Genomic DNA, 27,120 nt, shown 5'->3' on the forward strand with positions numbered 1-27,120 from the left:
TTTACAACTGTTTTTAATTCTTTGTAATTATTTGTCTAGGAGATTTCATACTTTAAAAATACTTTGAATGTCATTTCAAGTTTATAATTATTTGCCCGGTTGTGTAAAACTTTGGTTATATTAATGATGTGGAATATGATATGTCTAATAGTTTCTAAATGATGGTTACAGCATTCTACCATTTTCTACCATTTTTTGATTATTTGTAACATTTTGGAAATGGGTCAGTGGGCTGTAAAGAAAGCATTTCACATATCTTTGCGAATCATGCTTGGGCACCATGCATAGATGGCTTGCACATAGGACCTTACAGTGCCCAGTAGTAACATCTAAAAATACACAGAGGCAGACGATAGGGCTGGATTAGCACCTACTTTTATGGGGGCAACTACCCTAATCCACTATTTAGAAAGTTTTGTAAACATTTCTCTATATTTCGAAATTTAGAAGAAACACATACTATAGATATTTGCAAATTATTCTAAACAAAGATATATTGTGACTCAGATATCCTTATATTCAAATGATTTCAAACTAATTACAAATACCATTCTAAAACCCTCTTGGTGACTTGGAATGGACTCTAAAGAAGATCCACGAACCTTTAGGCAGACAAAAACAAAAACCTTACAAACTAGAGGACCCGAAAAAAAGACGTCCAAAACAAGCCGGAGCCTTCTTTGAGAGTAAACCCTGTGGTGAACCCTGCCATTAGCCTGAGTGCCAGCCGGCGTACGGAAGCTAAAAAGGCTGGCACTTAGGCTACCCTGCCATCGTCCTCGATGCAAAAAAACGTGCCAGAAGTTCACACTATGCGGAGTGTGCTGAAAAAACGATGCATGCATGCATCGGACTACCCTGGGAACCAGACTGCTTGTCGGGCCTTTTAGCCGGTTCCTTCTAGTCAATTCCTTCGGCGGTCCAGAGCTCGAAGCCCACCGATACCGTGATGAGCGCACCGGGAGAGTTCTAGCCCGAGAGGGGACCGGCCTACAACTCTCCGGATCGTTGATTAAGATCGGGCGGGCTGACTGTTCTTGGGCCGCCGAAGGAAATCGCTAGGGACCCAGTGCTAGTCTGGGCTCCCAGGGTATCGGACAGAAACAAGGATGATACTAGCTGTACAACGTTGCCCAATTGTAAAAAGAGAAAGTGTGAATGAATGAAGAATTTGTATGGAGCACGTCTTTATTCCGCCAGATCAAAATAACATCTGAAAACATTGACATCTATGCACTCTACATATTTGTCACTAATAATAATAACTACTTTCCACTGACGCGGCGGCCGGTCAGCGACCATAACTATCAATATTAGTAGTTTATGCGAATTTCATTGTCTTTCAAATCACACAAATCATACCAAAATTGAACATAAAGTAATGATGTCATGATCATAGAACAGTCTCCACTCAGTGAAAAGGGGTCAGGGTTTTAAGTAAAAAAAATAAAAAAAATCACGCTGTAATCATTTTACTACGTCCGTAGATTATCGTTCACCTCAACTCATGTAGAAATGAAAATACAGTTGTATGGTGAAATAATTGCTCTAGAAAATCACACACAACTCTCATTATCATTTCAAACATGCAGACCTCTTATTTGTATCTTAAGATAGATTGTTTTTCGCCCTTGTTAGCAGGTATTCTACTTCCAAAGAAAAGGAAGCGCAGGGCAGTCTAAACATCTCAAAACTCCGGCACCCTACAAAATACAACAGCAATCAGAAGACTGTACGTTAACGTTATCAACAAACAAACAAACAAACAAACAAACAAACAAAAGGCCATTATCAAAGTTTTGAATCTGTATCACGTGTCGTTTCAAGTGTCACATCAGATGGCACAAAGTGACCAATAGCATCAGACAAGCTGATTAGTCATTTCCGGTTGAAATGTTCAGTTCCTCCACGATAATCCTTGAGTAGGAGTTCCGTCCCGTGCTGGCGTCCCCATTCGGGTATGCCGATGCGCACTCGCCGACGTTCAGAGCCACGGTCACAGGCCCGGCCGGCAGGTTGAAACACAGGCCGTCAACTACGAAAGACGAAAACGACATCCGTTATACTTAGATAGGCACAGGACACTACATTTCAAACTTTCCCATATTTGATTTTTTTTTTTTTGCTATTCATCTTTAGGAAAACTGATTCCTGATCTGTTTTATTTTGCAAACTGTTTACACACATTGTATCAGATGTACCGAAGTTTTGCAGTAATATTAAATATTTTAGAATGCTCGACTCGAAGTCACAGGATAGAGGATGGAGATCCCACAAACTAGTGTATGTAGAATTTGCCGTTTAAGTTGTTTTGGGTTTTGCGATCTTTATGTTACAGTTTACAATTGTGTAAGGAAATTCCTTAGGATGTCTGCTCTTTTGATTTGTTTTACCCGTTGTCCAAGCTGTTGTGAGTTAGAACTGTTTGATGGCTTACTTGTAGACACACGATGGATGTTGATGTTGATGTTGGTGCCGTAAGTGTATATTATGCCGTCGATGGGGACAGGATCGCTGCACTCCGATTCGTTAAGCGTGAAGAACCAACGCTTGCAGCTGCCGGAGGTGGACGTAACTCTGATGGTGCCGCTCCAAGTCAGACGGAGAACGGATGTCGCGGACACCTTGTTGAACGCGCACTCCTGTGGTTGAGGGTGGGAAAGAATGTTGTATGTCACTATTATAAAATAAGGAAGATCAATTAACCCTATTCAGACGGGGGGGGGGCGCTTTTGATATTTAATATTCTGCTATTCATAATTTAGGTTAAGCATCTGTTGCATACCTTTGAGTTTTATGGGAATACACTATTTATACATTTCCAGCCAATAAAGTCACGTCAATGACGAACTGTTCCCTCATGACCTCAATGAAAGGCGTCATGCGTGCTGCTTTGAGCTTATCATGAATAAACAAAGGTCCCAACCAAAATCAAACATAATAACGTCATATTACGTCATGCTTGTCATATTGGTCACATTTGACTTAAACACCATCCTTTGAAACTTAGGTGGTCATACCATAAGTAGTTTAGTAGTTACACGGGTCCAAAGAGGAGGGCCTCATAACCTAGGGTGCATCTATGATAAAAGGAGGTCAAAAACACAAAGAGAAAGTATATCAAGAAGGAATACCACAATCTTCCCGGAGTCCGCTTCATTGTTCAGGTTGTTCCAGGCACACTGCTTTATGTTCCCCCTGGCCGACAAGCCGGGAGACCCCGTCTCCCCTGCACTGCCCTTCTCCCCGGGCGGTCCCTGTTCTCCTCGGTCTCCCTTCGCACCATCCCCGCCGGGCGGCCCCTGCTCTCCTCGGTCTCCCTTCGCACCATCCCCGCCGGGCGGCCCCTGCTCTCCTCGGTCTCCCTTCGTACCATCCCCGCCGGGGAACCCCTGCTCTCCTCGGTCTCCCTTAGTACCGTCCCGCCCGTTGTTGCCAGGGACGCCATTGTTGCCAGGGTTACCGGGGTTGCCAGGGAGACCGTTGTTGCCAGGGATACCGGGTGACCCTTGAGGCCCGCTAACACAACTGCCGCAACACTGTTGAAAACGGTAAAATTTGACTTGAAACCATGGTGAAAATATCAATAAAGGACCTAAGTGTGCATTTAATTTCATTATACATGTGAAATATGCAAGTGATGAATATAGACGGTTACTGTATATTTAAGCGCCACCTAATTGATAAAAGTCACCGGGTGCGCGCCGCACTACTAATGTCCTTTGACTCACAACACTCGATGACGACGCACACAAAAACTGTGTAACATTACATTCTGTGTGCATATTTTCTTTTTACTCCAAACTACCCAAATCAGGAGAATCTGAGAAAAGCGTTTAAGTTTTTGACACATTTCATGACAAATGCGATTATTCCAGTGAAAGTTCATAATGCACGAGTTTGGCACATTCCATATTGCGCAACCCGGAAACAAATCTTTAAAAAAAGGTCTCACGTACTGATCAGTAAAATGGTGAAGGGTTTACTAAAGCTTTTGAGTTGAAAATGACATTAGTACTTATTTGACCTGTCTTTATTGATAGTTCGTTAATGATGTACGTTTGGTATTTGGGATGTAGTTGTCATTTCTGTTATTGATATCGATTGAAATAAGGTCCTCCAAGCAAACCGACGAAAAACAGCCACATATAGGCAGGTATATAGGTAGCTGACAGAAACTGCAACGCTTTCCCCGTTTTTAAACTGGTGCAACGGAACGTCAAGTCAAGCTTCACTGGTTAGTAAAACATTGGAAAGACATCGAAACGTTGTAATATCCAACTAGTCGTTTTTGTATAACGTCACAGGGTCACTAAACGTGCCGCCAGACCACCCCCCCTTCCGTTGTACATTATTCTTTTACGTCATTTGAAATTAGGACAGACAAGGACGACGTGGCACTGCACTCAAGTTTTTCATAACTTATTTCAATGTACAGAGAAGAATGTACCCATTTCTACACATGGGGGGGGGGGGGGGGAGTGAGGGAAGCCGTTAAGAGCCTTTCCCAAAACGTCATGGGATTCGAACCCGGGACCGCCGGGTTCTGGGCTGAAGACCCTGCCGTTACGCCACACGGCCCCACATGCTCCCCTCACCTGTCCCATCCTAACGTCTTGCCCATGGTTTTTCTCTGCAAACATCGCCACCACAAGCCCCACAACTGCAAAGAATGAATACAACGTCATAACGTCTTCTCCGCGTCCTTCAAAAACTAGAACGATAGTAGAAACGTTTATCTTGTTGTGCAGAAGTCTGCTTCCTGACGACTTTGACTCAAGTATGTAACACTATCCTTTTTCAATGTCATGTGACACTGTTTCATTGTTTCGAGGCATACCTGTTAACCCTCTGCGGTTACTTTTAAAAACCATGCTGCTTTCCACTTTCCTAAAGACAGTAACTGATAGTAAAATACGCATGGTACATAGTGGATAGTATGTACGAAACAACTACGGCAGTGCACACTTCCCCCGACGGATCACTATCTTTTCCTTCTAGCTAGTCTTTTCGTCACACGGTCTCGTTCCGCAGATTATATTAGCCCAAGGGTGTCTAAAAGAATATGTATAATTGTGTAGAAATATGAGTTTAGAAAAACAACCAGTGTATGCAAAATCCCTCTAGATTCAACCCAACAACATTACTATAAGTGTTTTCATACTGAGTTGAATGCAGAGAGGTACTCTACATTAGCATCTGTTTAAGAATGAACTATTGGGAGCTCATAAATGAGAAGAACCATGTAAGCTATAGGGATATGTACTATCATTCATGTGAAAATTTAGCTTCTGACAATAAGAAGACGTTGGTCAGGGGAAATCTTTATCGAACCGCCTTCTTTAAACCTTGTACCACACGTGATATATGTACCTGCGAAACTAGCCGGGGGTGGTTCTGTAAACAATAGAAACAATAGACCTGTTTACGCCGCTACCGGGCCTTACACCTTACCCTCAGATCACGTTTCACTTGCCGAACCTTGGTCAGGCCATCGGCAAATTTTCCTGAATCTTTTTGATTGAAATTTCTGCTAGTATTAAAATGTTGTTTGGTCGTCTTTCAGGCAAACATACCCAAAAATGTTTGTAAGAATACTTTGAAAGCACAAAGTCGCAAGTTTATGTATGCGTCCGGTGTGAAGCCAAATTTCTGCCCCTACCAAATAAATACCCCAATACGTGTCACACACTTGTGGCCTGGATTTTCAAACAGAAGTCTGATCGACCCATGTAACCCTAACCCTAATCGCCAACCCTGAACCTATCTCCAAGCCTAACTCTTAACTCCACGCAAGAGCACTACCATGCGAAGCATATATCTGGCAGGGCACAAATGTGGCGTCACACCGGCTCAACAGAGTGACGTATGCGAAACTATGAGTATGACGTAATGGGAAGTACCCTTCCCATCAGCCTTTGGGCTATATAAGGAAACAATAGCCTGCCAGGAGATCAGAGTGCAGTTGAGTTTCGTCAGCTCTACATCGAAAAACTGAGCAAGAAAGAGAAGTTAGCGGCTTCACTCGAATCTGACGTATGTTAGGTGAGTTCTTGGTTTGTCAAAATGGCTTGTTTCGCCGCAGGTGAACACACCTGTCCGTGAAATGTACAGGTAAAAGCGGGACTCGAATCGCGTTTAACTTCCGTGTTTTCCCCTGTCGTAAACTGAACGTCACAAGCTGTCTTTTTCACCGTACAAGTGGGGGTTTTCCGATTCTAAAGGCAAGATCTAGCTTGTTTTTGTCGTATTCAATGTGACGTCATGACAATCATGGATCGAATCCTTGCTGTCATTATAATATATTGAATATATCTAGTCGAACTTCTAAAGCTGCAGTTATCCCAGGTCCGTTCTGTGTATCCCTCTGTGTGGTTATCTATGTATGTTAGCAGAAGGGAACGAACAAAGCAATGTAGCGATGATAACGTGACGACGACTTATGCTTTGCGTGCATATACTAAAAGATTCTGGGTCTATTTCAGGCTTTCAACTTTCGGTATTTTTAAGGCTTGTAAAAATCTTGTAGACATCGATTAAATTGTAGTCTGAATGCCGATTTTAGCTTGTTATGAATAAACAAAGGTTCAAGCATACCTAACGTTAACATTGGTCTAATTGCTGTAACATTACATGCTAGTGAAGTTGGGGGGTAAATACATGGCAGACGGCCAACATTTCCATCCCCTTACATAGCCTCCATAAGCAGTCCCCTGGCGGCGTTACCATTAGTGCAGTTACTACTACAAACATGTTGATCTAGGAATCGCTAAATACCAGTTGCCACATTCTTATCACCTTTCGCCACTGGATTAGAACTAACCTTGGTGACATCCCAGTTAGTTTACCGGGACTCTCATACTACTGTTGGTTGGAGGAGAGTATGGAAGCCCCTGTAAACTAACTAGGGTGGGACCCAGGGGCATCAGGTATTCTCCAATCAGAGGTTGGGGGGCTAGTAGTGGCCGCGATTTTTAACGAGGGAGGGAGCCATTAAAAATCGCGGCCACTACTAGCCCCCCGACCGAAATCTCCGCTTGGAGAATAGCACTAAGGCTAGTTTTAAAATAGGCAGCAATAAGCAATGCATAACATTCCTCGTAAGGTTATTTTTGTCGGATTTTCAACAAGACTACAGCGAACCTTTGGTCACAGACGTACGGATGTCTTACATAGCTTCTGAACAATCTAAAACGTTCACGAAAGAATTAGGGGGTTCAAATTGTCGTAGTTGCGACTAAACTTTGTTGGGCATTGAAAATCTATCGGTTGCCAACTCTTTGTGTATAGAATATTGGGGCACAATCGATAAGAATTGTTTGTAGAAGGGGGATGGCAGTGAAACTTGGAAGGGAGCCAAGTTTCTGTAGACCGACATGTCATATAGTAATACGCGCGTCTTGATTGGTCAACAGGTGTAACCTTGCACCCATTGTGTACGTGTACCTTGATTGGTCGTCAGGTGGAACGGGGCAAACCATTACAAATTATGTTATGGGGTCCGTTGTAATCATAATACTGGTTGTTTAACATGGTGACAAGAGCCATGCGATATTTGAGCCATAACATGTTACACTGAACTGATTAGGAAAAGCAGGCGTACTTATCTGTTAACCCTTGTCTTGCTGACGTTTTTAATGCAATCTATTTCATTAAGTTGGTTTCTTAATTAGGACATTTTCCCTTGACTTTTTTTTGCGCTGCGGTGGCATGGTTACTTCCGCCTTCGGTGCGTTTTGCTGCGGTGTGATGCGTTCAGTTGAAAAATACCCCCAACCTGTACATACACAGGATCCACATTCAGGTTCTATTATATACATAGAGAGCCTATAGATATAGGCTTCCCGGACGACAAGGGTTAATATGTATGGAAACTAGCTAAAGGCCACCCCTGATGTTTGTAACATATCGATCATAACTAGCCTAGGGCATGGACTTTACCATGTACTTCAAGATACGCTACTGTAATTTCATGATTTGTTAACGATAACTTAATTCTAACGGTCATTGTTCAACCACTAAATTGCATCAGAGCAAATACTTGATCGCTAGCATTTGGGACAGTAATGTTTGTTCCCACCGTTAAAATTAAATGCAGTGAACTACTCACTTTCCCCCAACCCGCTAAAATTACCAACTGCAATATTAGATGTATGTACAGTATTTGGTGCCCGTGATGATTTTTGCTATTCTAAATAGCTCTTTAAATCATATACATAGTAGGGAATGGTGTGTTACAGTCTGGTTAAGAAATAAAGATGTAGATCACATTGAAATGCGACAAAAAAGAAAGAGAAATTCAATAATCAAACCGTAAGAGCGACAAAAAGTCATCCTCGCTACCTACGTTTGAATAATAATCAAAAATTCATTCCACGCCCTGAAATCCTTAATTTTCTATATGTCTCGGAAAAAGAAGTCAAACGCAAATAAGACAATCTAGAATAAATTTTTAGACTAGAATAGTCACATGCTATATTTTTACCCATTGTCTGTCCGTCCTTTCATGTTACATGTACTTGCAATTAGCCTACGGGGAAGAACTTGCAATAAACTTCACATATTTTCTTTGTGTATGAAAGGAAAATTTCTCTGGACAAGGTTGTTGTCATGCCGACCATTCTTTTGTCCAAAGATTGGAGGTCTCCATGAGCCATCAGCCAAACGGCTCATTTTTATTTGTATTTTTCTCTTGGTAGATATTCGTGGGTCCTCTTGTGACGCCAGCTCTTCCCCATGGACAGAGGAAGGGGGTTCGGCTACCGAGGGCGAGGCCGTGGACGAGGCAACTTTGGCGGGAGGGGTGGACAGCGTGGTGGAGGGAGGGGCAGAGGAGGTGTCGATGGGCAGGAAAGGTGAGGTCAAGTTTATTTTTTCTTCAAATTTTCGACCGAGTTCTGTTTAATTTTCACTCTTGGCCCACTAACTTAAGTTTGGTTCCGGCCAAAGGGGACTTAGAGTGTGGCCCAACATATTGGAACTAGTGCTGCGTACCGGTACACAGTACCGGTACTCTACCATAAAAATTGATTAGGTACAGGTCCAAAATACCGGATCATGAAGTACCGGTACTGTACCGATATAAATTTACACCAAGTATGTGCTTATTTTGTGACTGATCTCCTGACCTCATGGCCTCATGCAACACCAAACGTGACCAAAGTGACACCTTGGAACAGCGTAACTAATATGCAACAGTGGATTTGGACGGTAGGAATCTTTTTTTTTCCACATTTTATTCACAATATACATCAATGTTACAGCATAATATATTACACATGTTACAATGTTGGCACCAAAGAGTATATGACATTGTGTTACAGTACATAGACTGGCAGGATGGTTCAAGATTAAACCACGTATCACATAAAGATGCTGGTTGTGTCATAGTAACATATTTACAGTGTATTATACATTTTGTGCTAAGTCAGGTTATCAGTTGTTTGTTTCCCGTTTACTCCACATTTTAAAGTAAATAACACATTCACAACATAAAACAGCGTAACTAAAAGGCCGTCAAAAAAAAACAAGCCATAAACTAAAACATAACTCATACATGCATAAAATATCCTAACAAACTCAGTTCCTTGTTTACAAAAGTCAACAAAACTCATCAATAAAAGCTATCTATAGTAATCAAGAGGTAGCTAGAGGTCAACAGGCAGTGGTAACTCTGTTCTTCATTTCCCATTTAAAAAGAATGGGCAAATTGTTTTGATGTGAGGCGGGATTTTGGGTCTTTCTTAGAGATATCCATGTTTTGAATATGACCCATTTAGCTATAAATATTATTAATATTCGTCTTTTAAGGTGGGGTATGTTCAGAGTCTGACTGACTTTTCCTAGTATTACTTCTTCAAAATCTATTGTAGTATTACTGCTACTGAAAGGTATGTAATGCTGAGCTGTGTCCCACAGGTCTGATAATCTCTTACATTCCACAAACATGTGTCTATAATTATCAATATCACCACTATCACATAGTTTACATATAGGATCTATTATTAGCCCATTTTCATCATGTATTCTCCATTTGTTTAATTTTTCACCACACGGTAATATTTGATGTAGTAGTTTGTAATTTAGTTCAGCTATTTGTGTGTCCTTACATGCAATTTTGCAGAGCAAAGTCCAATTTTTTTTCCAGTCAAAAGATTCAGTGAAATGAAAAATTGTCTGCCTTTTTTGTTGACAGCTTGGCAATACTGCATGTTTAAGAGCGAGTGTAGAATAGAGTAATTTACAGGATTTTGTTGTAGCTTTAAACTGATGTGGAGGTGGGGCTACAAGATGTGTTGGGCGGTCATCTGAGTAGAGTTCTTTTTTACAAGAGTTTTCCAGGTGCTGGGTAGGGCTTGATACAGGGTTATTTGCTCAATTAAAGTACTGGGTCGGTGGCTAAGTGTAGGGTATTCATTTGATGAGATAAATTTTCCCCTGGGGAATAGGTCTTTCACATATATTATGCCTTCTTTAATCCATTGAGGGAAGAATAAAGTTTTACCTTGTGATCTAATATTTCTATTACACCATATTATCTGTTCTTTTAAGTCCTGGGGCCTTACGTCATCAATTTGCTCCATTTTGTGATAGGATAAAATGACTTCTTTATAAAATTTGGATATATGGATGAAGTTTGGTCCATCCCCTTCTTTTTCAAAGTTCATCTACAAAATAAGATTATTGGGACCAAAAGAATTAACATACAACAGGGGGAGTGCTTTCCATCTAGATTTATCATCCACTATCAACCTATATATCCAACGTGATAAGAGTGCGTTTTTCTGGTAATCTAAGTTTAACATGTTGAGTCCACCCATTTCAGTGGGTTGGCTTATGACATCTCTTTTGATTTTGTCCGTTCTGCCTTTCCATAAAAACTTGAAAATTTCTCTTTTTATATATGTAACAACCCAGGGTGGGGTATCAATCATTGCCATATTGTGTATTATCTGTGAAAGAGCTAATGACTTAATGATAGTGATTTTCCCATACAAAGTTAGATTTCTACATCTCCAGACTTGCAATGTGTTTTTCAGCCTTTCTATCTTTTTCTCCCAATTTAGAAGTTCACACTCATGGTGGAGGGAAGAGTTATAGAAATAGATGCCTAAGGATTTTATGATGATGATGATGACAGGTTTATTCAGTAGACAAACAGATACAGGCCTCATGGCAGCCCTGAGGCTGAATTAATAGGCTTGTTCACAATATCAATAATCAAATTTACAGTACAGTTCACAATATCAATAATCAAATTTAAAATACATTTCATTGTTACCATAACAATTACACATTTCTTCGGATTTAAAATCTTGATGTCATATTCTCTTACTAGTCAGTGCTGTTTAGCAGAGTTACCATGTAGTAAATGGGGCTCTTAGTGAATCTAGCGGTATTTGCTTTAAAAGTCTGTAGCCGGTTACACGACCGAGTCTTTCTGCCGGAAATCGCCTCGCGGCACGGTGGGAGGCAGTCTCGGAAGATCGGGGATCTCAGTAGGGAGCGAGCATAACTTCTGCATAGTTCTAGTCGTCTTTGGGCCAGTGGTGTAAGGGAGAGTTCTGTCAGGGCTGAGCTGTAGCAGGTGTAGTTCTGTCTCAAGATGATCTTACACGCCCTCTTCTGCACTGTCTCAATTGACTTAGATTCAGCCACAGTCAATCCCGGATGCCACACTTGGCATGCATATTCTAATACCGGACGCACGAAGCCGATATAAACAAGTACAAGGTCATCGGTAGTAAGGCCATGCTTGGACAATGTTCTTAACATATAGAGACGTTTGCTGCCCTTCCCAACAATCATCTCGACGTGCTTGGTCCACTTAAGGTTGCTCTGTAGTATGATGCCCAGGATGCGCGCATATTCTACAACCTCCAGCTGAGTGGGACCCACTGTGATGACAGGTGGGGGTGGTGGATGCTTCATGAAACAGAACAGAAGCACTTTACATTTGGACGGGTTCAAAGTCATATGGTTTTCATCGGTCCATCTGGCTAAGCCGTCGATGTCATCTTGGATGGTGGGCACTCTAAGAACATGTCGTGGTTCTAATAACGACAAGTCGTCGACATACTTGAAGGTATCTGCTGTCGTGTTGTCAACGGGTACCGCGTCGTTAACAAGAACTAGAAAGACCAACGGCCCAAGCTTAGTACCCTGTGGCACTCCACACGTTAGTGTTTGCCATTCTGACACTTCACCTTGGTATCTGACTCGTTGTCGTCGTTCCGAGAGAAAACTAATGATCCAAGGTATGACAGATGGGCGGACTCCAAGCTCAATCAGTTTGTTGATGGCAGTGTGGTGATGGACGGAGTCAAAGGCTCGTGTAAAATCCGTAAGGACTAGCGTCGACAGGTGGCTACGTTTGTCTGCTGTTTCCAGAATCTTGTGCGTCAGAAACGTCAAGTAGTGTGTAGTCGAGCGGCCTCGCAGTGACCCATATTGTCGCGGGTCTACACGGGGAAGTATATCCTTGAGACACCACTCAGTTATGATGCCTTCACACACCTTGGCAAACACTGATGTTAAAGAGATAGGTCTCAACTTTGACAGACTTGGTGGCATCTCCTTAGGGACCGGGATGACATCCGCGTCCTTCCAAACGTCGGGTACAACACCTTCACAGAGCGAAGTGTTCATGATATCGCACAGTGGTTGGCACAGTTCAAAAGCGAACTCCCGGACGATCCTGGGGGAAATATTATCGCTGCCAGTGGCCTTTCCGATCTTCACCTTCTTGAGTCTATGCCACATGTCCCAGAAAGAGACAAAAGGTGGAGGGGCTGGGGCAGGCAAGTACGCTGGGAGATCTTGGAGCTGCAAAGGGGCGTGCTGCTGTGATGCCACTGCCAAGTGGACATTGATGGCGCTCGCTACAGCCTTGGGCGATGATGATGGTACGCCAGGTACTTCAACACAGAGCTGTCCTTTGCTGCAGTTGGTTATATCTTTGATGGCATTGTACCACTTTCTGGGATCTGTCGTTTTGAGGTGCTCTATTTTGTTTCTGTAGAAGGCTTTCTTCGACGACTGGATGTTTTTAGAGATTTTGTTCCGAAGATGTTTCCACTTTGGGCGATTTCCCTCCGCAAAGGCCCGTTGTCGGTCTCTGATCAGAGTTTTCAAATGTGGATTGATCCAGGGTTTATCTTGCTTGTGGATTCTTACAGTCTTAACTGGGAAAAAACTGTCGACCGCACTGAGCAGAGTAGTGTAGAACGCTGAGCTCTTCTCCTGGGTGTTGTCTGCACAGTACACTTCCTCCCAATCATGGCCAGTAATCCAACATCCAAAGGCTCGCAAGTCTGACTCTCGCAGGGGTCGCACCTGTTTCTTATGGGTCTCGTTACCAGTTTTGGAAGTTGGTCTTTCCTCCCAGATAACACAGTTGTGGTCGCTGTCACCAATGGGGGGATCAGTTGTTGGTTCTTGGTAGCAGGTGGCCAAGATGTCATTGGCCAGTATCTGGTCGAGGATGGCATTCTCACGTGTCGGCATCTTCACAAGTTGTTTCAGTGAGTGCTGCGAGCAAAGGCCAGTAACATCCAGTCGGTTAAGGTCGCCAAGAACGACCACTCCTATATCTGGATATAGTCTACGAATATCGTCAATCGATGTTGACAGAAAGTCAACTAAAGCCTCTTCATGAGCCGAGTTTGGGGGATGGTATACCGCACACAGAGCAATAGATGTTACAGATCTCGGGAGCCAATAGGGGCGGATGTGGATCCAAACACACTCAAGTTCCGTTGGAATAGGAATGTCCAGAGGCTTCGAAGGAATGCTCTCTTTAGTGTACACTGCGACTCCTCCTCCACGCCTGTCGTTTCTACACTTAGAGAAGAGGTTGAAATTCTGTATGGATGTCATTTCGGCTGGTAGTTGTGGGGTAAACCACCATTTTATGGGGCGCTTCGGCCAAGATATATCTAGGGGGGTGTCTTGTCTGTCTACATACGTTCCTATCCATAGACCTTCACATTTTTTAACATTTAACTTAAGACTAGAAACACTACAAAAATTGTGAATATGTATGAAGGCATTTTCCATAGATGTAACGTCAGACACAAATAAAGTGGTGTCATCGGCTACCTGTGAGATTTTAATTTCAACAGTATCAACAGAGTTAGTTTTAACTTTTATTCCAACTATGTCCTGTGCATCCCTAATGTTCACTGCCATAACTTCTACAGCTAGGATAAAGAGAAGTGCAGATATAGGACATCCCTGACGGATACCTCTGTTAAGGGGGAAGGATTCAGACATCCAACCTTGATTGATGATATTACTACTTATGTCACTAGAAACCTAGTTATGTTCTCTGTATATAAAGATACTGACAAGTTGAAAACAGATAATTTATGTTTCTGTCATTATTGAAGAAGTTCAGGTACAGGTACAGGTCCGGACCTGTACCTTAACCTCTGTACCTGTACTTGTACCTGATGTTTCGTTTAGGTACGCAGAACTAATTGGAACGGTATGCAGTCTTGGATAGCTTTATTCACAAACAAGACATACAAATGCATTCCACGTTTCGGTGACCGTCTTTCTTTTTTCACCTTCCCCATGGCAATTTTGACTGGTACTAATTGCACACAGCAAGCTAGGTTTACGTATGGGATCGTATTGTACGCAGTGACACCTAGCCTATTGAATATTGTACGACTGACAACTTATGCCATCCATTATGTTGTACAGATATGGACAGGGGCCGTCCAACGGCAACTTCGACAGACGGCGGGAGCGGGTCATCAGACCTATAGGGTACTGGAGGCTGCAGGAACTGTGTGAAAAGGACCCAAAGGAGGTGAGAGAAAATACATAAACACAATACAAGATATAGACAATCACACAAAATGCATGAATTATTTCGAAAACATATACTGGTTAATTCACACTTTGTGTATATCAAGAAAATTTCAACCATTTGTGAATATTTGGGAAATGATGACTCAACCCTATTCAGACCGGGCCTTTTTTTTTTGGCATCCTGTGACGGAGGGGTCGGGGAGATGATCCCTTCCGCCGTAACTCCTAAACTACCTACGTACACCTACTAACTTCTCTACCGTCTATCTCAGGTCGTTCTAACGTTGGTGGAGCGGACTAGCGGATGTAGGGAACTGTTGGATGAGACCTCCATCAGAAAAGACATGGTGGCTTTACTACTCCGTGTTCTCGCACGAGCGTGCGACTGTTCTTCTTCTCCCGGTATGTAGCATTTATCTTCTTACATATCCTACCTAACAATCGTGGGATTATGGGATCTTAGTATTCTACTTGAACGTCATAGATAATCACATACATTTTTTATTAATCAACATAAGAATATACAGGACACAGAGGTGATGCATTCTAGCAAATAGCTAATATCAAACATTATCTCTGAAAATAGACATTACAGCTGGCGACTACAATAACAAAACAATTAAATAACAAACAGCATTTCGGTTGGGTAGTCCGATACAGACAAGCATACATGATAAACACAGTCATACTAAGGTTACAATTCAAGTTGCAACAAATATATAAATGTATAGTATGTCAGTCAGTCAGTTTTGAAACGTACAATGTAAGTTTGTGTTAAGCTTAGAATTTTACTATTACTTTCAGAAGACAAAAAAATTAACGCTTTAATAGAAAATAGGTGCGACCTTGTTCAGATAGACTGATAGAATCGAGAATGGGGCATAATAGATTCAAATAGCATTGCTTTAAAGGCATCCAGAGCATTTTATGAGGTTTGAAACTTGAATGAAAAACTCCAATTTCTTGGCATACCTACACATAGTAAGTTTTGATAACACTATACCATTACATATCGACATTAAAGGAGCAAAGATACGATGTCGTTGTGTGGTTAGACGTGATAGAAAATCCAAGCCCTAATAGACTGATCCTGTCTGTCCATCACGATTAGCGGTTCGACCAATGAGAGAGTGACTGCTTGTCCGTCAAACATTTGCATTTCTACGTTTTGACGGAGGTGGGCGGGTCTATGGTATCAGTCTTTTTACACTAGGCGCGTGCAACTAAAAGATCACCATGTAGCTTATTTTTGTGCCACTTTTGTGCACTTTTGATAAGAAATCCGCACGCAAATGTAGTAAACAGTGGCATTAAATGTCAATTTCATAAAGATTACAGCAACTAGAATATTTCCAGTTTTCAAGCCTCATAAAGTGCTCTGGGTGCCTTTAACTTCGTTCGAGATTCTGAGGACGCAAGCTCAATGACATGTACTGTGGGTAATATGTCAAAGGTGAAGGCCCCTGAGACAGAAACGAAACTTGTTTGAACACTTTTATGCAAATCTAGACAATGCTCGAGAGTCGAGACCAGAACGGTTTACACGTCAGGGGCCTTCGCCTTTGCGCATGCGTACACGGAATCATAAACGAACTTATCTATACGTTTAGGGCAAAGTCCACTAATCAATTCCCGTACCTATTTATATAGAAAACATGCAAGAAAAAGGCTGTCAAGTTTATAGTTCATGAAAAAACTCACATTGGCGGCGTAGCTTGACCTCTAAAGTGTCTATTTAGTGGTTTGGGCCCGATTTCTACCGGTGGAAAGTCTCGTTACAGCTGGAAGAAGATGACCTTTGATAACCCTCTCTTGACAAGAAATTATATAATCAAACTGAACTTGTCCTACAATGTACCGGACACTAAACATGGCTAAAAAGCCTGTTTTTCTAACAAAATATAATAGCCACAACCCTTCTTACCTGTAATTTCCAGCTCCAAAATGCCAACATATTCCAACAAAAAGGCTTCTTACAGTTTACAATGCCAGCTGGCGTGGAAATGGACCCTCCGCCCATGCCTGTAATTTTGACCTTTGCCCTTTAATGAAATGCCCTGTCTCCTTATTTTCTCAGAGAACACCATGAAGTTGATGGTGATGGTCCGTAACTCCAAGTTCCTGACCGGGGCCCTTGTGATGTACTTTGCCGCCATGCCAGCAGAGAGCTCGTACCACGTACAGCAGGAGTTCGGAGAACCAATCAGATGTGCTCTCCGGGTGTTCCGTGAGCTCCTGGACAGGAATCCCAGTTCTCACATAGAGGTGAGTTTTATGTTTACCTTCATTGTTTTTGCTCCGTTCCCTCCTCTTCTTCTTCTTGAAACAGATGAGGCGGTTGTTTCCATGGTTACTGGAGGCGTAGCAGATACCATGTTGTGCTCGATTACATACTGTAGCGAGTGGCAGGACAGAGCTAGAGGGGCTGGTCATAATATATATTAATATATCTGAGTAAGAAGAAATAGAGCAGTTTTTAGCAGGCAAGACCATTTGAAGGAAAAATCATGTACATTTGTTTCCAAATGTTACCTTTCTAGTTTGTATTGAACCTATTACCCCTAGCTCTTATGATCACTGATAAGTTGTATTGTGTTTAGATGCTAAGTCAGCTATAAGCTTATTTCAAGCTCAACGATCATTGTATTATGTATACTATAATTGCCTCTAATGTTTCAGGTAACCTTTGATTACCACTTTGCCATTGTAATGTCCTAACAGGTAGGGATCCCGTTAGCAGTGTTAGGGACTACTATCAACACATTAAGAGCAGTAAGCACTGTTGTGGACGAAGACATAGAGACAAGGTTAGCGGAGGTTGATTCGCGCAAAGACGCGATTATCGAAGCCCATCGCAAGGGAGCAGTTCTAAAAGACGACGACGGGACACTGGCTAACCGACTGGACCGACAACTTCAGCTCGAGACGCCTCCGGACGATTTCAGGGAACTGACGGTCATCCCAACTTTCGAAGACATCCACACCGACAAGGATCCCTTCCTTCGCCCCAACATCGTCCGTGGCCGCTACGCAGACGTGGACACGTATCTCGACGTCCAGTTCAGGCTACTGCGAGAAGACTTCGTACGTCCACTGCGAGAAGGTATTGCCGAGTTCCTGGACATGCGCAGACGTGGGTTGGGAAAAGACCGGAGGCTGCAAGACATCCGTGTCTACCATGACGTTCACGTTGTTCACCCTATCTGTACGGTGAGTGGGATCGTCTACAGGATACAGTTCGACGCTGCAAGACTCCGAGGTGTACGCTGGCGGTCCACAAAGCGACTCATCTTCGGGTCTCTTCTCTGCCTCTCCAAAGACGAGTTCAAGACCATGTTCTTCGTCACTGTCGCAAATCGCGACCCGAAACAGCTCGAACAAGGGTGCGTAGAAGTACGATTCGAGCAAAACCTTGAAGACGCATCGGACATCAGCCCAACCGACACGTTCATCATGGTGGAGACATCTGCCTACTTTGAAGCCTACCGACACGTCCTAAAAGGTCTTCAAGAGGTACAGCAAGACACAATGCCGTTCACCAAGTACATCGTGGACTGCGACTGCGCCAACGGCGTGAATCCACCAGCCTATCTGCGAGGGAGGTACGGATTCGGTGGTACGGATGTCAACTACGACCTCAGGGCTCTAGTTGAGACCCCCAAGCACGAAACCCCGAGACGCCGTGCAAGGCCAAGGTTTAGAGACCTTGTTGGCTCCGATCTTGAAGAATCAGAAGGCTCGGACGATGAAATTGAAGATCATGGCGATGTATACGGCAGCAGCAACCCACATCTTGCTAGAGCTCGGTCAGTTCCCATTCTACGCGACCACATGTGGCCTTCTGCTGATGCTCTACATCTTGACGAGTCCCAGTACCGTGCCGTGAAGATGGCACTGACTAAAGAGTTCTCCGTCATTCAGGGCCCACCTGGAACTGGTAAAACTTACATCGGGCTCAAGATCGTACAAGCTCTGCTGAAAAACAAGAGCGTGTGGCTGAGGGAGCAAGATCTGATGAACAGCCCGACTAGGCCGATCCTCGTGGTTTGTTACACTAATCATGCCCTTGATCAGTTCCTCGAAGGCATTTCTGAGTTCCATTCGACAGGCATTGTGAGAGTGGGAGGGCGAAGCCGCAGTGAGAAGATGGAGCAGTTCCAACTGAAGACCATCAGGTTCAGTAAGAGGAAGGACAGAAAGGTCCCTCGGTATATTCACGAAGGCGCTGCTGAAGCGAGGAATGACATGCAGCGTTTTCAGCAACAGATGGAGATGGCCGTGGCACAGATGATGGCGACGCAAAGAGGACTCATTCATGAAGATGCTTTGACAACCTTCATGGACCACAAACACAGAGACACATTGATGGACACCTGGCTCGTTGCAAACGACGATCCGTACGCGTGGTCCGGCGGTGGACAGAAGGGTTCCGTAATGGTCCAGTGGCTTGGCCTGGCAGGGAATGTCTTCATACTACCTACAGAAGACGGGCAGAACCAACCTGAAGAAGGGAATGAAGAGGAGGAGGAGGCACTGGAAGACGAAGAGATTGACGTCATGGAAGAAGCCGACTTGTTGGAGGAACAGCGCTTGCTCGACGACGAAGAGCTGCTGTACGGTCATGACAAGACGAGAGGGAAAGCCAAGAGGAAAATTGTCACTACGGACCTCGCGCTTGACGTCGAAGCGTTACAGTTTGAGGCAGAAAACCAGGGTGGATGGCAGGTACAGACCAATGCAAAGAAGAAGAAACAGAAGGTGAAGCACGAGCTCAGCAAGACGGACATGATGACGGAAACTGACGTTAGCCGCGTCCACAATGTCTGGACGCTGCAGCTACGGGACCGATGGCGTCTCTATCGTCACTGGGTGGCCAGGTACTGTGCCGAATACAAGAAGTCCATCGAGGGCTATGAACGAGACTACGAACGTGCAGCCAAACGTCTCATGGAGTTCCAGAGCCAAGAAGACGGAGAGATCATGAAGGAAGCAACCGTCATCGGAATGACCACTACCGGTGCTGCCAAATACCGGTCTCTCCTGCAAGACATCAAGCCAGCTATCATCGTTGTGGAGGAAGCTGCAGAAGTTCTGGAAGCCCACATCGTCACAACGCTGTCTCAGCAGTGCCAACATCTCATCCTCATCGGGGATCACCAACAGCTCCGCCCCAATCCAACCGTCTACCAACTGGCGAAGAAATACAACATGGATATCTCTCTGTTTGAGCGAATGGTCAAGAACGACATGCAGTGTCAGCGGCTTCAGTCACAGCATCGCATGCGGCCAGAGTTCGCACGTCTCCTGACACCGCACATCTACGAGTCACTGGACAACCACGAATCCGTGCTCAACTTCGAGAACATCAAGGGCGTCTCGTCCAATATGTACTTTGTGGATCACAGCTACTGGGAAGCACACGACAGCGACACCAAGAGCAGGTCCAACATGCACGAAGCACGGTTTATTGCCAGCTTCTGCCGCTACCTTCTTCAGCAAGGGTACAGCCCGTCCCAGATCACCATCCTCACCACGTACACGGGCCAACTCTTCAACTTCAAGAAGGTCATGCCGCGGCAGGTCTTTGAGGGTGTCCGCGTCTCCGCCGTGGACAACTTTCAGGGAGAGGAGAACGACATCATCCTGCTGTCACTGGTGCGGAGCAACGACGAGGGCAACGTTGGCTTCCTCAAGGTTTGTAGATGTGTAGATGTTACACAATTTTATATTGTTTTTGTGTTGCTGTTTTGTCTCTAATTCTCTATGAAACATTATCTTAGGTAGAAAAATTCCTGTACAAGTTTCACTTCCATAAATGCATCGATTTCATCATTTGTTTCTCTTCTTAGGTTGAGAACCGTGTTTGCGTTGCTCTCTCCCGAGCCAAGAAGGGTTTCTACGCCATTGGAAACCTGACAATGTTGGCGGAAGCGAGTCCTTTGTGGAGCAAGGTAATGTACAATGTGGATTCTTGTCAAATCATTGCAAACTTGTTGCATTTCAACACAACATACGAAACCTTTTAGGAACTTAACAAAAAAAGGTTTTGTTTATTTTCTTTCTAGATCATCAAAGAGCTTCGAGAGCAAAGCTGTGTGGGCACTCACCTCAACCTGTGCTGTCAGAACCACCCTGGCAGCACGATTCCTGCTGCAACCGAAAAGGACTTTGAAAAGGCTCCAGAAGGCGGCTGCATGCTGCCCTGTGAATTCAGGCAAGTAAACACATTGTATACATGTATGTCGCCATGGCAATGACTTGTTCTTATATTGGGCGGGCCGACTGCTCTCTCTTCTGGCTGAATTGCGAAGAGCTTACAATTGGCGGGGCTAGATTGCAAGGTTCTGGAGCCGCTGCCTAACTCAAGTGACCTCAATACGAAAATTGTCCCATGTGCGGCCACAGCACTGTAGGTTCGTAGTTCTTAGACTATGTCATATAGATACTAATGACAAAGTTGTTATTCTCTTACAGGTACCTCAATACGACAATTGTCCCATGTGCGGCCACAGGACAGTAGGTTCTGAGCTCTTAGACTGTGTCATATAAATACTAACGACAAAGTTGTTGTTCTCATACAGGTGACCTCAATACGATAATTGTCCCATGTGCGGCCATTGGGCTGTGTGTTCTCAGTTCTTTAGACTATGTCATATATAGATACTAACTACAGGATTGCTCTTCTCATACGGGTGACCTCAATACGACAATTGCCCCATGTGCGGCCGTAGGGCTGTTCTGAGTTCTAATACAGTGTCATATAAATACTAACGAAAAAGTTGTCTTTCTCATACAGACTGAAGTGTGGCCATGTCTGCACAAGCGTCTGCCACCCAACAGACCCTGAACACGAAGAGTACAAGTGCAAGAAACCTTGTCCTAAAGTTCTGTGTAACCTTGGACACAAGTGTAGGAAGCTCTGCTCTCAGCCATGCGGAGATTGCAAGGTTCCAGTGGAGAAGATCATTCCAAGGTGTCAGCACAAGCAGATGATACCATGTTCCACGTCTCCAAATGTGTTCAAATGCAAGGCACCATGTGCCAAGACCCTGCCATGTAACCACAGATGCAAGAACACGTGTAGCCAGGAGTGCAGCATGCCCTGCATGGAGATGGTAACATATCAGCTCCCCTGTGGCCATACTACCCAGGCAGCCTGTTCAGCCAAGGAAGAGAGCCTGGTCTGCGACAGTCCTTGTCAGCAGTTGCTGAGGTGCCAACACCCCTGCGCTGGTACATGCGGCCGCTGCAAGCAAGGAAGGTTGCACCAACAGTGCACACATCACTGTAACCGTGTGCTCGTTTGCTCCCACCAGTGCACGGCACCTTGCACGCGGAATTGCCCTCCATGCACCAAACCTTGTGAGAACCGCTGCATCCACAGCCGCTGCCCACACCAGTGCGGGAAGCCATGCGTCCCATGCCAAGAGCCCTGCGAGTGGACTTGCAGACATTACAAGTGTAACAGGCCCTGTGGTGAACCTTGCGATCGTCCACGATGTGACCGCCCCTGCCGGAAGACCCGACGCTGTGACAAGTGCAAGAAAGACCAGCCATGTATCGGTATGTGTGGGGAACCATGTCCGAAGAAGTGCCCGGTTTGCGATCGTGAAGAGGTAACAGAGATTTTCTTCGGAACAGAAGACGAAGACGACGCCCAGTTCGTGCAGCTTGAGGACTGCGGTCACGTGCTTGAGGTCAGCGGAGTAGACCAGTGGATGGACACCGTTGACAAAAGCATTCAACTCAAAACCTGCCCGAAATGCAAGACACCAATCCGGCGCAACCTGCGCTACGGGAACATTATCAAGAAGACGCTGGAAAATATCGAAAAGGTGAAGAAGAAGTGGTACGGCGACGACGTACAAAAGGCACAAACAGCAGCCACTGCCAACAGGTTGATAAGAGAGCTCCAAGTTGATGCTGACCTGGTCACGTATTGCGCAGAGACCTCAGAAGATCTCCTTCAGCAAATGGAAAGCCGTCGGCTGTTCTCACTCGACCAGATAACCATGTATGAAAACAAAGTCCGTTTTCTGAAGGGGCTTTCAAAGATAAAGAAAGAGAAGAGGCGAGATCTTCTCCTCTTTGGATACACGCACCACAATACAGATATGGATAAGGAAATCACAGAGATGGAAAAGTGGTTGCATCGGCGGACGGCCCGTGTTGGTGATCAGGTAAGACAAGAACTAAATACACTTCACATATTAAGTTTAGCTCAAATTTGTGTTTGTTTTTGCTGCTGTTATTTTTTCTAATAACCTGGCGCTAGCTCATCACAAGATATCCTCTGTTCACAGGAGTGGGAGGAGTTTGGGAGAGAGATGATCCGAATGAACTTTCTCCTGAGGCTTCGAGTCCTACAGGCGCAGATCCGGAAGAAGGGAATCACCCTGCACGACCTGGCACAGGCGAACCTCGCCAGTGCAAAACGTAGGCTGACCGGGCTGAAACCTTTCACGGAGAACAGAGAGGAACTGGTCAAGCAAGCCCTGGAAAAGGTTAAGAGGTTGACACCCAGGCTGACGGGAGGTGCCGACATTGGTATCTCAGAGGAGGAACGGGTTCAAGTGGTTACGGCCATGGGTCTGACACGTGGACACTGGTTCGCCTGTCCCAATGGACATGTGTACGCCATTGGAGACTGTGGAGGAGCAACGATGGTAAGCATTGTTTCATGCATCTGTGGTAAACTGTTATGTAGGCTCGAGTATAAATTTTGGCCATTTGTTTGTATGTTTGTTTGGCCATTGGGGTTTGAGTTTATTGAGAAACTCTTTAGCCTCTTCTCAGAGCTTGTCCTTCAAGGGGTCAGAAATAACATAGTACATGTACATACAACAGACAATTCATAAAGGTGCATGTACTGGCACATTGGAGACATTCGTAGTTTATAAACGGACTGCGTCAGTAAACATCAACCCACCTCCTTCACTTGTTTTCCACAGGAAAGCACGTGTCCGGAGTGCAGTGCTAGAATCGGAGGAGGCAGCCACACGCTTCGGTCGGACAACCGTTTGGCCCCGGAGATGGACGGAGCGAGGCACGCTGCCTGGTCCGATCAGGCCAACATGGAGAACTACCTACTGGACTTCGACGACTAAATGACAAACGTTGAGTGTCAAATAGATGATAATTGTTGACAACATGTCGTGTGGTGTAAATTGTTGAAGAAAGTATTAGTAGGATTGAGTCACTTGGTTTTTAGTTTGTTTGATAAGTTAACATTTGTTTTTACTAGGAAAATAAAGTTACTAGTGGCTTATCTTGACCAAATACCATGGTCAGTCCTTGTATCAGTTTTAGAAAATTATGGCTTAGATATGAACTATGACCAAAACTGTAATTTAACTGATAATTTTAAGTGCTAATAATCTGATGTGAAAATATGCCGTGTTGTTATTTGGAAAAGAGCATGCTTACACCTCGTGTGCCTTGGATTACTATTTGATAATCAAAGACATCGTATTGTCTCCTTTCGCTAACAAAAATGAATAAACTTTCTGACATAGTTTATGTAATTATCAGATTGCTGGATTGTAGAATGACATAGAATTTACATATTTGTTTTACCTGATACAGAATATTACTAAATAAACTGTATGATCATGTTTCATATCAGAACCATACTAGACTATGTGTGAAATATTCCATTTATAGATACTTATAAACTTATGATAATTGATGCTGACGTGTCTTGGATTTCGCAGTGTTTGATAATAGTAGTGTTTGAGCGTTTTGTTGAAAATTGAACTTATTGAAGTCAACTTGACAAAAGTCAAGTTAACAAAATAATCGTACTGTGGTTTCGATCCCCCGACATCTGTGATGATCTCTTATTCTGAATCACAATTTGATTGTGTAGTTACAATTTATTACTTCTGTCGCGTTCGGAACAGAATTTTAACTGGTGAATCTAAATGTTTCTCAAAGTAGTGTTTTGAAAAAAAGTTACAGTTCATTAGAAGAATTGTTTTTCATTCCAGGAAATGATTGAATAAAATCCTTAAAATTCTAATCGTAAGTGCTGACGTTTTTTGTGTTTGCTTGTAATCTTCACTTTGCTATTCTACGTGTGTGCAGATTATATAATTATTGCGACACAATTAACTACAAAAACAACCATAGACAGGATATTGCAACAATAAAGTTACAAAACGTGATTTCACATGTGTGCCTATATCATAAAGCACTGCAGTCTGTACAACATACTACAACTGCTTGCGAAACAGCACCGATATTACTATGCTACTGAATCTGATTGCAAACATGGTAGGCGTGGTTAGTCTTACTCATCTTACACAACTTTGTATACAGCAAAAATATTTCATGATCTTCAATTTTTATTACAAGTTGCCGCAGATGAATTTTTTGGGAGGCTTTTGGCTGCACTGGATTATTCTGCAACTAACAACATTAAAAACAGATGTTATTTTGGAATCACGTTAAAAAACGGTATGATATTTATAGTACAGCTCTCACATGGTGCAATAACTAGATTTTCTTCCACACCCACATGCGCCCATAAACAAATTATGTCGATCTATTCACCGACATAAGACATTCCGAAATCAGTTTTCCCTACGTATACGTGGTGAATCAAAATCAACTTTACAAAATGAAACCGTTCTTGAAGCTCGTATTTTTGCTCCAAGCAATAGACCTGTCAGAGTTCAGGGCCTCCTCTCAGACACTTCTTCACCTGTTCCCAATATGCGACAGTTTCCGCGCTCTTGAAGCCGTTTGGTCCTTCATGGTGGATGCGGGAAAAGTCTTGACATGTAGGATTGTGGCCCAGCCGGGACAGGACGGCGTACCGCTCCATGTAAGCATTCAAGGCCTGTCGACTGCACGTCCAGGACGCGGCGCACCTCTGATAGTCTGAAAATTGAGAGAACACCCGTCACATATGTTAATGTTATGACGTAATGTTATGATGTAATGGAGTCACGTGCTCAAGGTGGAGCCCATTCGCCATCTTGGTTATTGTTCTGTTATGAGAACTCCGTTCATCTGCACATATCTGATTCATATCTCCGTCTTGGATCCTCACTCGTGTCCATAACTGAATATTTTTTTTTCTGATATCTGTATCTATATAGCCGGTATAACCGCCTTTTGGTGTATCACACCAGCGGGTATCATAGTTTCAATTGGGCATTTCATAAAAGTGAACAACGTGAAAATACTTGACACTGAGCAAGATCATTCTGTGAGAGGAGTTAAGGGGGGCATATACCTCAGAGCACCTCGACATTTTATCAACCGGGACGGGGGTCGATACAGGCTACCAAGCACCTTTGACCTTTTGCTGACGTCACGTGACGTATTGGGTGAATGCACCCCAAAGAAATACCGAGGACTTGGTCAAAAATTCGTTCTAGCTTTTCTTGAGTTTTGAGTTTTAAAGCTTACTTCATGTTGCATATCCACACATTCGAGCCCTTATATTCAACTCATTATCATATCATATACCATTCATGAGTGGGACGTCTCCCCCTTGATGTGCGTCTAGCCAATGAGAATGTTTCAGCTGGAAGGGTCCACATGACAGGGAGTGAATGTCCATGTGACAAATAGGATCTGGCATCCGGCAACCCGTCTCCACGTAACAGATGCAGTTCATACAGTCATCCGGTACATACCCAGCATTCACCGAGGCCAGGCAACCAATCAGGGACGCGAACAGGATGATGGGAGTTTTCAACATGGTTGGTCGGTTCTTTCTGGCAAGACCATGGAACAAAGAAGTAATTCTTGATTTCTTAATTAACAGTAACTTTTAGCTACTTTAACGGTCACTAGTACGGTAGTCAGTCGCTAAAATGTCATCATCGCAAACACTTCATTACTAACATCAGCGATAGTGCTTTTGTTCCCACCGTTAAAATCAAATTAAATTTCCAACCGCACTATTAGATAGATTTACAGTATTGCTCGTTAACATAAAAAAGAGACTGAAATAAAGAAAAGGGCCGAGGAATGGTAGCCTACATACAAGACCCCTCCGGCCGGGGAGGCCACATGAGCCGTATAGAGTTGGCACCCGATCTCTTATTTCTATCGCACTGGGGATAATCATAGGCGGTAGGCCATCGAGTTTTTGTTAAAATCGGTATTACTTTGCCGTATATGTATAAACTCCGATGATCTGCTAAGTAACAAACAAACGGAAGAATTTCGGTGAATCGTAGACTAACGTACTGACTGTGTACTCGGCCTACTGAAAGATTCCCGAGAACTTACTCAAACACGCACTGTGTAATCGATCCACTGAAAGATAATCGTACACTAACT

The 27,120-nt window shown here is 43.7% G+C and overlaps 3 protein-coding genes across 3 annotated transcripts; 1 reads left to right on the top strand and 2 right to left on the bottom strand.

The window, feature by feature from the left end:
• Positions 1-1,874: 1,874 nt before the first annotated feature.
• On the bottom strand, positions 1,875-4,754 carry LOC136438688 (collagen triple helix repeat-containing protein 1-like). Its single transcript, XM_066433602.1, has 4 exons — positions 4,599-4,754; positions 3,135-3,539; positions 2,438-2,642; positions 1,875-2,035 (listed from the first exon to the last, which is right to left on the bottom strand). Exons 1-4 carry the CDS (start codon positions 4,686-4,688, stop codon positions 1,875-1,877), a joined length of 861 nt encoding a protein of 286 aa, XP_066289699.1. The 5' UTR covers positions 4,689-4,754.
• A 10,342-nt stretch (positions 4,755-15,096) lies between these two features.
• LOC136438069 (NFX1-type zinc finger-containing protein 1-like) lies at positions 15,097-24,841 on the top strand. The gene is made up of 8 exons (XM_066432740.1): positions 15,097-15,222; positions 16,898-17,085; positions 17,542-20,514; positions 20,670-20,771; positions 20,886-21,034; positions 21,617-23,000; positions 23,124-23,486; positions 23,772-24,841. The coding sequence occupies exons 1-8, from the start codon at positions 15,165-15,167 to the stop codon at positions 23,925-23,927; spliced, it is 5,373 nt and encodes a 1,790-aa protein (XP_066288837.1). The 5' UTR covers positions 15,097-15,164; the 3' UTR covers positions 23,928-24,841.
• A 648-nt stretch (positions 24,842-25,489) lies between these two features.
• Positions 25,490-26,533, bottom strand: LOC136438689 (lysozyme-like). Its single transcript, XM_066433603.1, has 2 exons — positions 26,299-26,533; positions 25,490-25,704 (listed from the first exon to the last, which is right to left on the bottom strand). The coding sequence occupies exons 1-2, from the start codon at positions 26,531-26,533 to the stop codon at positions 25,490-25,492; spliced, it is 450 nt and encodes a 149-aa protein (XP_066289700.1).
• Between the last annotated feature and the right edge of the window lie 587 nt (positions 26,534-27,120).

The sequence above is a fragment of the Branchiostoma lanceolatum genome, chromosome 7 (genome assembly GCF_035083965.1).
Source record: "Branchiostoma lanceolatum isolate klBraLanc5 chromosome 7, klBraLanc5.hap2, whole genome shotgun sequence".
In the NCBI taxonomy this organism is placed as follows: Eukaryota; Metazoa; Chordata; class Leptocardii; order Amphioxiformes; family Branchiostomatidae; genus Branchiostoma; species Branchiostoma lanceolatum.